The sequence below is a fragment of the Oryx dammah genome, unplaced genomic scaffold, assembly GCF_014754425.2.
Source record: "Oryx dammah isolate SB20612 unplaced genomic scaffold, SCBI_Odam_1.1 HiC_scaffold_1, whole genome shotgun sequence".
Lineage (NCBI taxonomy): Eukaryota > Metazoa > Chordata > Mammalia > Artiodactyla > Bovidae > Oryx > Oryx dammah.
In genome coordinates, this window is record NW_024070185.1 from 5,033,888 (window position 1) to 5,052,326 (window position 18,439).

At 40.6% G+C, this 18,439-nt stretch overlaps 2 protein-coding genes across 2 annotated transcripts in view; both read left to right on the forward strand.

Annotated features, from left to right (window-relative positions):
* The window catches only part of GALNTL6 (polypeptide N-acetylgalactosaminyltransferase like 6), a 1,480,702-nt gene that overhangs the window by 1,141,178 nt on the left and 321,085 nt on the right, over nt 1–18,439 (forward strand). The gene's annotated exons all lie outside the window — the stretch shown is intronic.
* On the forward strand, nt 12,158–14,229 carry LOC120855145 (stress-induced-phosphoprotein 1-like). Its single transcript, XM_040229857.1, has one exon. It carries the CDS (start codon nt 12,161–12,163, stop codon nt 13,073–13,075), a length of 915 nt encoding a protein of 304 aa, XP_040085791.1. The 5' UTR covers nt 12,158–12,160; the 3' UTR covers nt 13,076–14,229.

The following is an 18,439-nucleotide window of genomic DNA, read 5'->3' on the forward strand; positions in this document are numbered from 1 at the left end:
GGTGATACATTGTGGCAAATATTTCCTGGTTCCAGCCAGACTCAGGAAGGGATGTGTCAATTTCTTCTTTCCCACAGCCACTCAGAGCAGGGCCCAGTCAGGATGATGCCTGAAGCTAAATAAAGGTATTTTAGCTTAACATTCAGGCCTGGGAGGCAGGGTTCCCTGAGATGGGCCATTATGTATTCTTTAAGCTTACAAGCAATATCCCTTTAGTGATGAACTTGTAGCAAACACAATAGAATACAAATGTTAAAGTAAAAGAAACAGATCCAATATGGATTTGTTCTTCTTAACTACAATACCTCTTCTTAGATAAGTATTCTCAAAGCATTTACAAAGTCGGACAAAACTTTACAATATTTTTTAATTTTTTTAAAAAATCCCTAAAATGTATCTCTTGATATCACTGAAACACTTCAGTATAAAAATCAACTCTCCACCTTCATGAAAAAAAACCTAACTGGATCTTCTGTTTCTCTCTCTCTCTCCTACCTCCACTTCACCTGTCTCATCCTCATTCACTCTCTCTCTTTGATGTAAAAATACACGTGTCAATATACACAGGAAAATGCAAGAAGAAAGAAATAAGAGATCAGAAAACATAAAAATTCTTTCTTATTGAAGTATAGTTGATTTGCAATATTGGTATATAGCAAAGTGATCCAGTTATATACTTTCCAGATTATTTTCCATTATGTTATTAAAAGATATTGAATATATTGGGTGGGCTAAAAAGTTCATTCAGGGTTTTCCATAAAATGGTACAGAAACCATGAGTGAACTTTTTAGCCAACCCAATAATTCCCAGTGTTGGACAGTAAAGCCTTCTTCCTTATCTACTTTCTATAAAGTAGTTTGTAAATCCCAAACTCCTAATTTATCCCTCCCCTTCTGTTTGGCAATCATAAGTTTGTTTTCTATGTCTGTGAGGCTGTTCCTTTTTTTGTACATTGGTTCATTTATGTTATTTTTTAGATTCTACATATAAATGAGGTCATATAATATTTATCTTTCTCTGCCTTACTTTATTTAATATGATAATCTTTAGGTCCATCCACATTGCTGCAAATGGTGATAGTTCATTCTTTATATGGTCACACACACACCCACACACACACACACACACCCACATCTTCAACCAATCATCCTGTTGATGCTCACTTGGATTGTTTCAATGTCTTGATTTATTGTGAATAATGTTGCTATGATGCACATATCTTTTCAAATTGGAGTTTTCATCTTTTCTGGATATATGTTCAGAAGTGAGATTGGCGAACCAAACGGTAGCTAGATTTTTATTTTTTTAAGGAAGCGCCACACCACTCTCCATAGTGGCTGCACCAATTTATATTCCCACCAACAGTGTAGGAAGGTTCCATTTTCTCCACACCCTCTCCAGAACTTATTATTTGTAGACTTTTTGATGACAGCCATTCTGACCAGTATGAAGTAATTTTTTTCACCATAACTAAAATTGAACTCTAAATTTGGCTCTAGCTTTCTGATCAGCCAAGACAAAAAGGAAACAGCATTGTTCTCTGAATAAATGCCATGCCAGATTTAATGAATAATGGCTTTTCCCAGAACTAAAAGTAAGGAGAAATTTAGCAGATACATTGGAAAGTCAACACATGCATTAGGTTCCTGTTGCTGCCATAACAAATTTAACTCAAAAAACAGTTCAAACGTGGCTTAAAACCAGCTCAAACTTATGGTCTGGCATTATCCTAGGTTAGCAGTCTGACCTGGGTCTCACTGGGCTACAATCAAGGTGCCGACAGAGACCGTCTGAGCCTAGCACAGACCACAGAGGAGTCCCTTTCTTTCCTGGACAACTTCCAGAGGCTGCTGACATTCCTTGAGTCATAAATCTCTTCCCCTGTCTTCAGAACCAAGGGAGTTTTATCTCCAACCAGCCTTCTACAGTTAAATTTCCCTCTCTCCACAGCCAGGAAGGACTTATTGTCCTTTAAAGATCCATGTGGTTACTCAGGAAACTCAAACAGGGGCTCTGTATCAAACTAGAGGGGTGGAATGGGGAAGAAGATGGGAGGGAGGTTTAAAAGGAAGAGGATACATGTATATCTTTGGCTGATTCATGTTGAGGTTTGACAGAAAACAGCAAAATTCTGTAAAGAAATTATCCTTGTCGTAAAAATATTAATTAAAAAAAAGATTCATGTGATTGGATTAGGGCTTCCCAGGTGGCTCAGTTGGTAAAGAATTTGTCTGCCAGTGTAGGAGACACAAGAGACAGGAGTTCCATCCTTGGGTCAGGAAGATCCCCTGGAGAAGGAAATGGCAACCCACTCCAGTATTCTTGCCTGAAAAACCCCATGGACAGAGCAGCCTGATCGGCTATAGTCCATGGGGTTGCGAAGAGTTGGACACAACAGAGCACACGTGCACACAGGTGGTTAAATTCGGCTGGCAGGTAATCCAGCATAAATTCCCCTTCTCACCATCCTTAACTGAATCATGTCACCTCACCCATACACAGCTGCTGGGATGAGCATACAGACATTATTCTGTCAGTTAGGAGGACCTCAAGTCATAGACCTAGGTTGGAATATTGCTCCCCACAATTACTAGCAATGTGGCCTCGAGGAAACCATTTAACCTCATGAGCCTCAGTTTCCTCATCTAAGGAAACTGAAAGTCTATTTGCTTTGGCTATCAGAGAGTGAAGTGGCAGGCTTAATATTCTTTTTGTGGAAAATCAGCAGCCTGACATAAAATGGTCTTCCAGAAAAAGAATCATATTTCTTGAACGACAAAAAGACCCTTGAACAAGGTCAGACATCTTCTCAGCAGAGCTCTGGGTCTGGCCAAATGCCAGGACAAGCAACCATCTGAAACACTGAAGATGTAGATTGGACTGTTGAGGTCATATGTATCTCATCACGGGAAAGCTTCTATAGAGCAGATGTTGTTGTTTAGTCATTAAGTCATGTCTGCTTCTTTGAGACCCCATGGAATAGAGCCCACTATGTTCCTCTGTCCTTGGGATTTTCCAGGCAGGAATATTGGAGTGGGTTGCTTTTCCTCCTCCAGGAGATCCTCCTGACCTAGGGATCAAACTCATATCTTCTGTGTCTCCTGCACTGAAGGCAGATATTTTACCCATTGAGCCCTAATGGGAGAGCTTCATGGAGGAAGCTGTAAGCATGCAGATACAGTAATGAACAGAAGACCAAATACTCTAATAGAGCTTAAATGTTCGTAAGGATTATGATTGTAATTGTACCTATATCATAGGGTTACTGGGAAGATTAAATTATGAAAGTATGAAATACCCTTAGAAGATTGCCTAGCACATTATAGAACTCCAATAATAATTATAGTTTTTATAATTTTATATTTAAACTGTATATTTTATTTCAATTTTAATTTTTACCTAATTATTTTAATTTTACATTTAATTATATTTTTATACTTTTATAATATTTATATTACTATTATTACTATTATATGAGAGGGCTTCCCTGGTGGCTCAGATGGCAGGAGACTAGAGTTCAGTCCCTGATTCAAAAAGATCCCCTGGAGAAGGGCGTGGCAACCCACTCCAGTATTCTTGCCTGTAGAGTCCCATGAACAAAGGAGTCTTCTGGGCTATGGTCCATGAGGTCACAAAAAGTCTGACACCACTAAGTGACTAAGCACATAATCCTCACATTATATCAGAATATTATATCCTGATAAAAGTGCATGATCACACAATCAAATTAGGATAATGAAGTGAAGAATAGGAAAGTTCTTGACACCCAGGTATAAAAATAATGAAAGTTTACCTTGATTCATCCAATGTAATACACACTTACTGAGAAACTATTATATGCTAAGTACTGTTCTAGAAGTTTGATATACAGAAGTGATCAAAAAGGGGAAAAAAAGTAAACGTGTCACAGAATGTTGCTTATCAGGTGTAGAAAGTCTGTTTCATTTGTAAGAGTCCCTTCTGTGAGCTTAACTGACAAGTCAAGCCATGATCAGATGTCTGTCATTTTCATCAAAGACTTCTTTTTTAATATATCTGTGAACATCCACTTGATGCAATCATTTTCCAAGGGAGACAGAAACTTGATAAGCAAGGATTAGTTGTTCTGTCAAAGGAGAAAGAAATTACACACAAAAACTTGATAAACCATGGAAAATTAAAAACATGCAAAAATGACGTTAAAAGTACTTCAATCAAAGAATACGTACGTTGCCCCATCAGTTCAGTTCAGTTCAGTTCAGTCACTCAGTCGTGTCTGACTCTTTGTGACCCCATGAACCCCAGTACACCAGGCCTCCCTGTCCATCAGCAACTCCCGAGTCCACCAAACCCATGTCCATTGAGTCGGTGATGCCATCCAATCATCTCATCCCCTGTCGTCCCCTTCTCTTCCTGCCCTCAATCTTTCCCAGCATCAGGGTCCTTTCAAATGAGTCAGCTCTTCGCATCAGGTGGCCAAAGGATTGGAGTTTCAGCTTCAGCATCAGTCCTTCCAATGAACACCCAGGACTGATCTCCTTTAGGATAAACTGGTTGGATCTCCTTGCAGTCCAAGGGACTCTCAAGAGTCTTCTCCAACACCACAGTTCAAAAGCAGCAATTCATCAGTGCTCACCTTTCTTTATAGTCCAACTCTCACATCCATACATGACCACTGGAAAATCCATAGCCTTGACTAGATGGACCTTTGTTGGCAAAATAATGTCGCTGCTTTTTAATATGCTGTCTAGGTTGGTCATAATTTTCCTTCCAAGGAGCAAGCGTCTTTTAATTTCATGGCTGCAATCACCATCTGCAGTGATTTTGGAGCCCCCCAAAATAAAGTCTGACACTGTTTCCCCATCTATTTCCCATATAGTGATGGGACCAGATGCCATGATCTTAGTTTTCTTAATGTTGAGCTTTAAGCCAACTTTTTCATTCTCCTCTTTCACTTTCATCAAGAGGCTCTTTAGTTCTTCTTCACTTTCTGCCATAAGGGTGGTGTTATCTGCATATCTGAGGTTACTGATGTTTCTCCCAGCAGTCTTGATTCCAGCTTGTGCTTCTTCCAGCCCAGCGTTTCTCATGATGTACTCTGCATAGAAGTTAAATAAGCAGGGTGACAATATACAGCCTTGATGTACTCCTTTTCCTATTTGGAACCAGTCTGTTCCATGTCCAGTTCTAACTGTTGCTTCCTGACCTGCATACAGGTTTCTCAAGAGGCAGGTCAGGTGGTCTGGTATTCCCATCTCTTTCAGAATTTTCCACAGTTTATTGCGATCCACATCTCATAGTAAAGTCTTTATTCCTTGGATACCGTTCTCTGTTGGGACTTCCCAGGGAGAGCAATGGTAAAGAGTCTGCCTGCCAGTGCAGGTGATGCAGGAGATGCAGGTTCCATCCCTGGGTCGGGAGGATCCCCTGGAGGAGGAAATGACACCCACTCCAGTGTTCTTGCCTGGGGAACCCCATGGACAGAGGAGCCTGGCAGGCTGCAGTCCATGGGGTCGCAAACAGTCAGACACGACTGAGCACTCACACACACACCATTCTCTGTCACTGTAATTTATGATTTTTGACCCAAATTCCCCCTATTCCATAGAAAAACTTTGCCATGCTATTGTTTTAAGCAACTACTTGTAATAATCCACAGATCTCTTCCATCTCAATTTGTCTGCAAAAATCCCTACTGTTGAAACCATGCATCTACAGTCCACCATTCTAGTCCGATCTTTTCGAGAGCTTCCCAATCTAAGGAAGCTATCTAAGGAAATTATTCACAAGCTAAAAAACACAACTAGGAAATAATCATAGAAAAGGTTCTCGTTCACTAATAAATTCAAATTAAAACTATGAGGCATGATTTTTACCTCATAAATTAGCACAAACAAATTGTGTTTTTGTAAAGATAATTCCCAATACTATCAAGGAAGCAGTTAAATGGATAATCTCATCTTGCTGGTGTCAGTGTTAATTGGCCTTTAGGGTAGAAATCTGACAAAGTGTATCACATGCTATTAATTTTTCCATATTTTTTGATCCAGTAACATAATTTGTTGGAATCTACTCTTGTTTTGAATAAAAGCACATGCATGAAAACGTTAGTCTCACCATTATGTGTGCTAATAAGGTTAGAAATAACCTAAATGTAAAACAGTGAGAGAATTGCTAATAAATTATGGCATATTATTCAACCAATAAAGCATAAAAGATTTTTGACATAGTTTTTCTAATATACTTCACTTATACTCCATTTCATTCCAAAAAGCATCTGTGGGAAACAGACTCCCAGACTTAGAGAATCACGGACGTTCTCTAGGACTTATGGTCATCAGGAGGGGAAGGATGTGGGCAAGGGATAATTAGGGAGTCTGGGATGGACATGTACACACTGCTATATTTAGACTGGATAACCAACAAGGACCTACTGTACAGCACAGAGAACTCTGCTCAATGCCCTGTGGCAGTCTGGATGGGAGAGGAGTTTGAGGGAGCATGGATACAATATATATGACTGACTCTCTTTGCTGTTCATCTGAAACTATCACAACATTGTCCATGGGCTATACTCCACTATAAAGGAAAAAAGTTAAAAAAAAAAAAAGTGGAAAGACAGTGCTGAAGCAGCTATGAGAACTGAGATGTCGTCTATTAAGCCAGACATTTAAAAGATTTGCAAATATATTTAAAAATACCACTCTTGCTGGGGGGAAGATTGAGAGGAAGGAATAGTTAGAGACTTTGGGATGGACATGTTCACGTTGCTTTATTTAAAATAGATAACAAACAAGATCCTACTGTACAGCACACGGAACTCTGCGCAGTGTTATGTGGCAGCCTGGATGGAAGGGGAGATGAGGGAGAATGGGTACAGGCCTTCAAAGCCCTACTTGATCTAGAACTCTTTTAGACCCACTGTAATAGAAGGAATACGGTACCATTGGCCTGCTATGGGGAGAGCCAGGGTCTTCCCCTCAGCCCTTCCTGTCTGAGGGCCAGTGTGGAGATCTGACCAGCTGCCTATTCTGATCATGCAAGCCTGCGTCTGACGACCAACCTTCTGAACTGACTGTTAAGGAGACACAGATTAAATTCCTTTTATCCTCTGAATTCCGTAAGGACCCATTTGGATGGATATCCATAGTGCCATTATGGGTCCCCAGAAATTAAGGTTACTTCCAAGTCAGTGACTGAATATCAAACAAAGGTCTGGTAAACTCCCTTTCCTACAGGTGGTGGGGATGGTGGTTTAGTCATTCAGTTACGTGCGACTCGTTGTGACCCCATGGACTGTAGCCCACCAGGCTCCTCTGTCCGTGGGATTTTCCAGGCAAGATTTTCCAGGATTGGGTTGCCATTTCATCCTCCAGGGAATCTTCCTGACCAGGAGATCAAACCCACAACTCTTGTGTCTCCTGCATTGGCAGGCAGATTCTTCACCACTGTGCCACCTGGGAATCTTCCTACGTGTGTTGTTATCATAATGAATAGCCACAAATCCACTTTAAGAGAGACTTGGAGAAAGTCTTAAACTATGTACATAAGATAATGCTGCATAGCTCTGTCACAAGGGGAACTAGGTTCCCATTTAATCAAAAAGACTAAGGTCAGTGAGCTAAGTATAGAAAACAAGTAAGAGAGTAAACTCTATTGTGTTCATTTATATCAGGATTTTGGCCAAAGATCCAGAGGAGTTTCTGTAATATGAATAAAGTAATAATATTCATATTATTTGTAATGGGCTTGTGCAGTCTTTTAGTCCCTTAGGACAAATCAGTCACTTCTCAAAATGTCTGAGTGTCAAATTACTCTGATTTCCACTTCAGCCCTCGTGCCCATGATGGTCATTGTATCACCTCATCTATGAGGTCAAGGACTGACACTTGACCTCAGCCATTTCAGAATCCCACCATCCATATTGATGTCATGGAGCTAATCTCAAAGGTACCATTTCAAAGTACAAAAGAATAGTTTTGGGTTTTTTTTTTTTTAATGTGTTTGTATGTGTGTATTCAAGCAACCTATTTTAGAAAACAAACACACACTTTTTTATCTTTCTGTTTCAGGCAACATATATTAGGGGAACTGTCCACACTGTTCAATATTGTGATAGCATGTTGTTTAATTTTAATATAATGATCCATCATCTTTCCATGTGTGCATGCTAAGTCACTTCAATCCTGTCTGACTCTTTGAGAACATATGGACTATAGCCTTCCAGGCTCCTCTGTCAATGGGATTTCCCAGGCAAGAATACTGTAGTGGGTTGCCATTTACTCCTCCAGGGGTTTTCCTGACCCAGGGATTGAACCCAAGTCTCTTTCATCTAATACTGGTGGTTATAACTGGATAGGGCTGGAGAGATTGAAGGTAATTGTTATTTTCCCAAAATTTATAAACACATATTACTGGTTTATTTTTACCTGATTTTTTTATTTTTTTATTTTTTTTTTTTATTATTATTTTTTTTTAATTTATTTATTTATTTTTAATTTTTACTTTACAATTCTGTATTGGTTTTGGCATAGATTGACATGAATCCACCACAGGTGTACATGCGTTCCAAACATGAACCCCCCTCCCACCCCCCTCCCCACAACATCTCTCTGGGTCATCCCCGCGCGTCAGCCCCAAGCGTGTCATATCCTGCATCAGACATAGACTGGTATTTCGATTCTTACATGTTATTATACATGTTTCAATGCCATTCTCCCAAATCATCACACCCTCTCCCTCTCCCTCTGAGTCCAAAAGTCCTCTATACACATCTGTGTCTCTTTTGCTGTCCTGCATACAGGGTCATCATTGCCATCTTCCTAAATTCCATATATATGTGTTAGTATACTGTATTGGTGTTTTTCTTTCTGGCTCACTTCACTCTGTATAATCGGCTCCAGTTTCATCCATCTCATCAGAACTGATTCAAATGTATTCTTTTTAATGGCTGAGTAATACTCCATTGTGTATATGTACCACAGCTTTCTTATCCATTCATCTACTGATGGACATCTAGGTTGTTTCCATGTCCTAGCTATTATAAACAGTGCTGCGATGAACATTGGGGTACATGTGTTTCTTTCAATTCTGGTTTCCTCTGTGTGTATGCCCAACAGTGGGATTGCTGGGTCATAAGGCATTTCTATTTGCAATTTTTTAAGGAATCTCCACACTGTTCTCCATAGTGGCTGTACTAGTTTGCACTCCCACCAACAGTGTAGGAGGGTTCCCTTCTCTCCACACCCTCTCCAGCATTTATTGCTTGCAGATTTTTGGATCGCAGACATTCTGACTGGTGTGAAGTGGTACCTCATTGTGGTTTTGATTTGCATTTCTCTTATAATGAGTGATGTTGAGCATCTTTTCATGTGTTTGTTAGCCATCCGTATGTCTTCTTTAGAGAAATGTCTATTTAGTTCTTTGGCCCATTTTTTTATTGGGTCGTTTATTTTTCTGGAATTGAGCTGCAGGAGTTGCTTGTATATTTTTGAGATTAGTTGTTTGTCAGTTGCTTCATTTGCTATTATTTTCTCCCATTCGGAAGGCTGTCTTTTCACTTTGCTTATGTTTTCCTTTGTTGTGCAGAAGCTTTTAATTTTAATTAGATCCCATTTGTTTATTTTTGCTTTTATTTCCAGAATTCTGGGAGGTGGATCATAGAGGATCCTGCTGTGGTTTATGTCAGAGAGTGTTTTGCCTATGTTCTCCTCTAAGAGTTTTATAGTTTCTGGTCTTACATTTAGATCTTTAATCCATTTTGAGTTTATCTTTGTGTGTGGTGTTAGAAAGTGATCTAGCTTCATTCTTTTACAAGTGGTTGACCAGTTTTCCCAGCACCACTTGTTAAAGAGATTGTCTTTACTCCATTGTATATTCTTGCCTCCTTTGTCAAAGATAAGGTGTCCATATGTATGTGGATTTATCTCTGGGCTTTCTATTTTGTTCCATTGATCTATATGTCTGTCTTTGTGCCAATACCATACTGTCTTGATGACTGTGGCTTTGTAGTAGAGCCTGAAGTCAGGCAAATTGATTCCTCCAGTTCCATTCTTCTTTCTCAAGATTGCTTTGGCTATTCGTGGTTTTTTGTATTTCCATACAAATCTTGAAATTATTTGTTCTAGTTCTGTGAAAAATATCGCCGGTATCTTGATAGGGATTGCATTGAATTTGTAGATTGCTTTGGGTAATATACTCATTTTCACTATATTGATTCTTCCGATCCATGAGCATGGTATATTTCTCCATCTATTAGTGTCCTCTTTGATTTCTTTCATCAGTGTTTTAAATACCTGATTTTTTTAAATTGGAGGATAATTACTTTACAAGTTTGTGTTGCTCTCTGCCATATATCTACATAAGTCAGCCATAGGTATATCTCTAATCTCTTCCCTTCTTAATTCCCCTCTCACCTCTCACTCTATCCCATCCCCTTTAGATTGTTACAAAGCACTAGGCTGAGCTCCCTGTGTCACACAGCAAATTCCCACTTGCCATCTATTTTATTTTTTTGGTAAATTAATTTATTTATTTTAATTGGAGGCTAATTACTTTACAATATTGTAGTGGTTTTTGCCATACACTGACATGAATCAGCCATGGGTGTACATGTGTTCCCCACCCTGAACCCCCCTCCCAACTCCCTCCCCATCCCATCCCTCAGGGTCATCCCAGCGCACCAGCCCCGAGCACCCTGTATCATGCATCAAACCTAGACTGGCAATCTATTTCACATATGGTAATATACATGTTTCAATGCTATTCTCTAAAGTCATCCCACCCTCACCTTCTCCCACAGAGTCCAAAAGTCTGTTCTTTATATCTGTGTTTCTTTTGCTGTCTCGCATATAGGGTCATTGTTATCATCTTTCTAAATTCCATATATATGTTAATATAGTGTATTGGTTTCCTTTCTGACTTACTTCACTCTGTATAATAGGCTCCAGTTTCAGCTACCTCATTAGAACTGATTCAAATGTATTCTTTTTAATAGCTGAGAAATATTCCATTGTGTATCTGTACCACAGCTTTTTTATCCATTCATCTGCCAATGGATATCTAGGTTGCTTCTGTGTCCTAGCTATTGTAAACAGTACTGCAATGAACCTTGGGGTACACGTGTCTCTTTCAATTCTGGTTTCCTCCGTGTGTATGCCCAGTGGGACCATGTATGACTATGAAACAGTGGGGTTGCTGGGTCATATGGTAGTTCTAAATTTCCAGTTTTTTGGTGGCTCAGACAGTAAAGCGTCTGTCTACAATGCGGGAGACCCAGGTTCAATCCCTGGGTTGGGAAGATCCCCTGGAGAAGGAAATGGCAATCCACTCCAGTACTATTGCCTGGAAAATCCCATGGACAGAGGAGCCTGGTAGGCTATAGTCCATGGGGTCACAAAGAGTCGGACATGACTGAGCGACTTCACTTTCACTTTCACTTTCACACTGTTCTCCATAGTGGCTGTACTAGTTTGCATTCCCACCAACAGTGTAAGAGGGTTCCCTTTTCTCCATACCTTCTCCAGCATTTATTGTTTGTTGACTTTTTGACAGCAGCCATTCTGACCAGAATGAGATAGTACCTCATTGTGGTTTTGATTTGCATTTCTCTGACAATGAGTGATGTTGAGCATCTTTTCATGTGTTTGTTAGCCATTTGTATGTCTTCTTTGGAGAAATGTCTGTTTAGTTCTTTGGCCCATTTTTTGATTGGATCATTTATTTTTCTGGAATCAAGCTGCATGAGCTGATACATGGAGAAATAGACCATGTTCATGGATCAGAAGAATCAATATAGTGAAAACGAGTACACTATCCAAAGCAATCTATAGATTCAGTTCAATCTCTATCAAGCTACCAATGGTATTTTTCAGAGAACTAGGACAAATAATTTCACAATTTGTATGGAAATACAAAAAATCTTGAATAGCCAAAGCAATCTTGAGAAAGAAGAATGGAACTGGAGGAATCAACCTACCTGACTTCAGGCTCTATTACAAAGCCACAGTCATCAAGACAGTATGGTACTGGCACAAAGACAGAAATATAGATCAAAGGAACAAAATAGATAGCCCAGAGATAAATCCACGCACCTATGGATACCTTATCTTTGACAAAGTAGGCAAGAATATACAATGAAGAAAAGACAATCTCTTTAACAAGTGGTGCTGAGGGTTGGGAATGCGGAGCCGATGGAGTCTATTCAACGGGGTTCCGGGCCGGGCTATGGAGCAGGTAAATGAGCTCAAAGAGAAGGGCAACAAGGCCCTGAATGCTGGCAACATTGATGATGCACTCCAGTGCTACTCTGAAGCCATTAAGTTAGACCCCCAGAACCATGTGCTCTACAGCAATCGCTCCGCGGCCTATGCCAAGAAAGGAGACTACCAGAAGGCTTATGAGGACGGCTGCAAAACCGTTGACCTGAAGCCTGACTGGAGCAAGGGTTATTTACAAAAAGCAGTGGCTCTTGAATTCTTAAACCGATTTGAAGAAGCCAAGCAAACCTATGAGGAGGGTTTAAAACACGAAGCAAACAATCCTCAGCTCAAAGAAGGTTTCCAGAATATGGGGGCACGGTTGGCAGAAAGGAAGTTCATGAACCCTTTCAACATGCCTAATCTGTACCAGAAGTTGGAGAGTGATCCCAGGACCAAGACTCTGCTCGCAGATCCTACCTACCGGGAACTGATCGAGCAGCTGCGGAACAAGCCGTCCGACCTGGGCACGAAACTGCAAGATCCCCGGATCATGACTACTCTTAGCGTCCTGCTCGGAGTTGATCTGGGCAGTATGGATGAAGAGGAGGAGGTTGCAACACCTCCGCCACCACCTCCTCCCAAAAAGGAGACAAAACCAGAGCCAATGGAAGAAGATCTTCTGGAGAATAAGAAGCAGGCACTGAAAGAAAAAGAGCTGGGGAATGAAGCCTATAAGAAGAAGGACTTTGACACAGCCTTGAAGCACTACGACAGAGCCAAGGACCTGGATCCCACCAACATGAAGTACATAACCAACCAAGCAGCCGTGTACTTCGAAAAGGGTGACTATGGTCAGTGCCGGGAGCTCTGTGAGAAGGCCATTGAAGTGGGGTGAGAAAAACGGGAAGACTACCGGCAGACTGCCAAAGCTTATGCACGAATTGGCAACTCTTATTTCAAAGAAGAAAAGTACAAGGATGCCATCCATTTCTACAACAAGTCTCTGGCGGAGCACCGAACCCCAGATGTGCTCAAGAGATGCCAACAGGCAGAGAAAATCTTGAAGGAGCAAGAGTGGCTGGCCTACATAAACCCTGACCTGGCCTTGGAGGAGAAGAACAAAGGCAATGAGTGTTTCCAGAAAAGGGACTACCCCCAGGCCATGAAGCACCACACAGAAGCCATTAAACGGAACCCCAGAGATGCCAAGCTGCACAGCAACCGAGCTGCCTGCTACACCAAGCTCCTGGAGTTCCAGCTGGCGCTCAAGGACTGTGAGGAGTGCATCCAGCTGGAGCCGACCTTCATCAAGGGTTATACCTGGAAAGCAGCCGCCCTGGAGGCAATGAAGGACTACACAAAAGCCATGGATGTCTACCAGAAAGCACTCGACCTGGACTCCAGCTGCAAGGAGGCCGAAGATGGTTACCACTGCTGCATGATGGCCCAGTACAACCGACACAACAGCCCCGAGGATGTGAAGCGGCGGGCCATGGCCGACCCGGAGATGCAGCAAATAATGAGTGACCCGGCCATGCGGCTCATCCTGGAGCAGATGCAGAAGGACCCACAGGCGCTCAACGAACACTTAAAGAATCCTGTGATAGCACAGAAGATCCAGAAGCTGATGGGTGTGGGTCTGATAGCCATCCGGTGATGACTTGCTCATCATCCCCTTCCCTTCGCCCTCATGTGGAAAGAGGAGCTGGGACCGCAGCACACAGCATTGAGCAGAGGGAAGAGAAGGGGAGACAAGCGAACAGCATATCTATATATTTATACAGACCTACATGGAAGATTCAGAGACATACTCATGTATTCGTGCAGCTGCTGCCTCTGGGCCCTCCCAGCACACGCATGGTCCTTCCCCTGCCCCCCAGTCACTGTCTCAGCTGCTCTCCCATAGTTGGTTATTTTTTATTTGGGGCAGTGGGCTTGTATGGGGAGGAGAGGGTGTTCTTCCCAACCTCAGGTCCCAACTGTCTTCATTCACATTGTTAACTCCACGTCCTCTTCTCCAATAAAACAAGCCAGTCAGGCGTGGTTATACATTAAAAAAAAAAAAAAAACAAGTGGTGCTGAGAAAACTGGTCAACCACTTGTAAAACAATGAAACTAGAACACTTTCTAACACCATACACAAAAATAAACTCAAAATGGATTAAATATCTAAAGGTAAGACCAGAAACTATAAAACCCCTAGAGGAGAATACAAGCAAAACACTCTCTGACATAAATCACAGCAGGATTCTCTATGACCCACCTCCCAGAGTAATGGAAATAAAGCAAAAATAAACAAATGGGACCTAATTAAACTTAAAAGCTTTTGCACAATGAAGGAAACTATAAGCAAGGTGAAAAGACAGCCTTCAGAATGGGAGAAAATAATAGCAAATAGAGCAACTGATATCTATTTTAAATATGGAAGTGTATATATACAATGGAACATTACAAAGTGTTAGTCTCTCAGTCTTGTCTGACTCTTTGCAACCCATGGATTACCCACCAGGCTCCTCCATCCATGGAATTCTCCAGGCAAGAATACTGGAGTGGGTTACCATTCCCTTCTCCAGGGGATCTCCCAAACTCAAGGATTGAACCCCAGGTCTTTTGCCTTGCAGGTGGTTTCTTTACCAACTGAGATAGCAAGGAAGCCCCACAATGGAACATTACTAAACTATATAAAGAACACATTTGTATCAGTCCTAAAGGGGTGAATGAACCTAGAACCTAATATACAGTGTGAAGTAAGTCAGATAGAGAAAGACAAATATCGTATATTAACACATGCATATGGAATCTAAAAGGATGGTACTGATGAACTTGTTTGCAGGGCAGCAGTGGAGATGCAGACATAGAGAACAGACTTTTACTATTTTTATAGTCAGAAAAATATACCACAGAAATGTGAGGACAAAAAGTATCATCACATTGGGGTAGAGCCTCCCAACCCCATAAGTGAAGAGTTAGCAAAGCTGGTTAGGGTCAGCTGTCCTAGCCTGTGACCTAAGGCAAGGCCACAGCAGTCACCGTAGGAAGAGAGGATGGATACTGAGGAGGTGAAAAAAAGTAAAATGACTAGTTGATGCAGGGGACGAAGACTGGAGCAGAAATGAGAGAAAGGGAATTTTCTAACCTGACCACCTGCATGGGTAGCCACACCTGCCACCAAGATGAAGAGAGAAGATAAAAAAAGAAAGAAAAATGTGGTTTCCCGTTTGGGTCTCTGGGAGATTTCAATGTGGAACTCATCAATACTCAATTTGAGAAACAGAGAGAGTTTCTCTGGAGTGTTGAAAGTTCATGGTCTTTGGACTGAGACATTATGGTTTTAAATTCTATAGCTGCTGCTTGCTAACCATATTATAAAACAACACAGGCCAAGTATTTCTCTCAGCTTCTGTTTCTCATCAATAAAATGTGGATAATTAAATAATAAGAGAATCTTCCTGATGTGTTGTTTGTGTGATAAGAGAAATAGCACATGTAAGCAGTTAGCAAGTGCTTAGGAAACCTGTTATAAATATATTGATGTTATGCATCATCATTATTATCGCTTGCTGTGTGATGTTAGGCAGATGGATCAATTTCTAAAAGCCTCAGGTTTTTAATAAACTGGAGATAATAAAATGAACCACACAACTGAATTGATCCCTAAATGAGTCAATGCCTAACTCAATGCCTGCTCCAAAGGGGTCATCATGCCAAGCATGTCAATTTGTTTGCAGCCCTTATCATCATTATTATTGTTGTGATCTATTCAAACCCACTAGTCACCAAAGTATGAAAATGAAACATTGACATATTCTTGTTTGCCAAGTTCAATGAACTTTTTAATATTTTAATTGGATACATTCCCTTTTTTACAGTGTGTGGGTAGTAAATGGCCTTTTTCTCAGCTTTCAGAAGGGTGTTGTCTTTTTGTTAATTTATTTAAAAGTTCTCTCATTAGATTATTAATAGGATTAGTTAATTTTTATAGTTCTTATCCACTTAATTAATCTTTTGATTTTTTTATGATGCTTTCTTAAGGACTGCTGCGACTGGTGCTAAGTCACTTCAGTTGTGTCCGACTCTGTGCAACCCCATAGACGGCAGCCCACCAGGCTACCCCATCCCTGGGATTCTCCAGGCAAGAACACTGGAGTGGGTTGCCATTTCCTTCTCCAATTCATGAAAGTGAAAAGTGAAAGGGAAGTCGCTCAGTCGTGTCTGACTCTTCACGACCCCATAGACTGCAGCCTACCAGGCTCCTCTGTCCATGGGATTTTCCAGGCAAGAATACTGGAGTGGGGTGCCATTGCCTTCTCTGTTCCTAAGGACATGGACTTTTAAAAAATATTTAATTTATCTACTATAGTTTTTCTTTGTGACTTTCCTTATTTTTATGTTTAGAGCATCCTGGTTCACATCAACATACAATATTGCCTAATTAACCTTTTTTATAGTCATTTTAATTTTTGTAGTAATTATATTGTTAGCTAGAATATTTAAACCATGGAAAATATAGTTTGTTGTATGAAGCAAGGTCAGATCTTATTTGCTTCAGATTTTTCCAACTAGCCCAATTTCTCAACATTTAATCTTTGCAATATCTGTCCCTTTCCCCATGTATCTATGATGCTTCTTTTATTAAAAGCTAGTAATAGTATTTTATTATAGTATAATATCTAATAGTATCTTTACACTATAATGTGTTTCTAAGCATTCAATTTGGTTTTGACAATTATAAAATGTCACATTGGTTTTAAATTATTACATTTTATGTGGGTGGTAAGTTAAATCCCGCATCTCTAATCTCCTCCCAAAGCCTTCCTTTCAAAGGTTTACTGGCTCAGAGGGTTTCCCTGGTGGCTCAGATGGTAAAGAATCCACCTGCAGTGAAGGAACCCCAGGTTTGATCCCAGAGTCGGGAAGATCCCCTGGAGAAGGAAATGGCAACCCACTCCAGTATTCTTGCCTGAAAATCCCATGGACAGAGGAGACTGGTGGGCTACAGTCCATGGGGTTTCAAAGAGTTAGACACAAATGAGCAACTAACACTTTCACTTAGATAGTCTTTGGCATATTTATTTTGAAAGTAAATTTTCAAGGCTTCTACTGAGTTCTGACACCCAATTCCCAATTAAATATAGCTTGACTTTGTGACTTTCAATGTGGGAAGAACTGGCATCCTAATATTTTTTCAATCTTTCCTTACATGAACATGATATATTTTTTCATGTCTTCTATAATTCTTACAACATTTCATAAGTTTAATTTATGTAGGCCCCAAACTTCCTGTTGTTCAGTTGCTCAGTCATGTCCGACATTTTGTGATTCCATGAACTGGAGCCCACCAGGCTCCCCATGCTTTACTAACTCTTGGAGTTTGCCTAAACTCATGTCCATTAAGTCGGCAATGGAATCCAACCATCTCATTCTCTGCCAGCCCCTCCTCCCTTCAGGGTCTTTTCCAATGAGTCAGCTCACTGGAAAAAACAACAACAACAAACTTTTTACTTAGTTTTACTTAGAGTTATTCCTTTGTGTATGTTTGTCATTTTGTGAATAAGATCTTTTCTTTACCAACAAATACGTGTAAATGATTATCACTAGCCTTAGAACAGTCTACGGAAGTTATATCTGCATTATAAAATGGTCTAGCCAGTGCTCCCTGGTTTTGTGCATCTTGACACCTTTAAAAAGTCATAACAAAAGTTGGAATTTTAAATCTGCAGAGTTTTGCTTATGCAGAAGGCTATGAAATAATAGTTCCATGTATTCATCTCAGTTTGTTCCTCAAGAACACGTCCTCAACCACATTTTGCTGTAAAAGGTACATTCTTTTCAAGGAAAACATGTGGATCACCACTCAAGATGCTATGTGTTAAGGTGTGTGGTTCCCAAATGAAGTCTTCCATCTAATCAGAAATCCCTTCTTTCTTTTCTAATTCATCCAACCTCCCTTCTGCTCAATACATCACAAGGCAGGTGTCCTGCCTGCCACCTCAGATAACATCACATGACCATCCAGAAGTGGCTGGTAGGCCCTGTCAGCTATCATAACTCTCCAGGAACTGACTCCTGCATGGACACACCAGCCCCTGGACTCTGCAAGAAATGCTCTCAGATCACAGTGCTTCTACCTCACCATCTACTTCACTCCTGCAACCTGTTAACTCTTCATTTTACATTCTTTTACATCCTCCAAAGTATAATCTCATTGTCTTAAATATTTTCTCTACATACACCGAGAATCACAGTAATTGGTGTCATG

Coding starts and splice junctions, on each gene's coding strand:
- LOC120855145 (XM_040229857.1), top strand. CDS start 12,161: ATGCGGAGCCGATGGAGTCTATTCAACGGGGTTCCGGGCCGGGCTATG.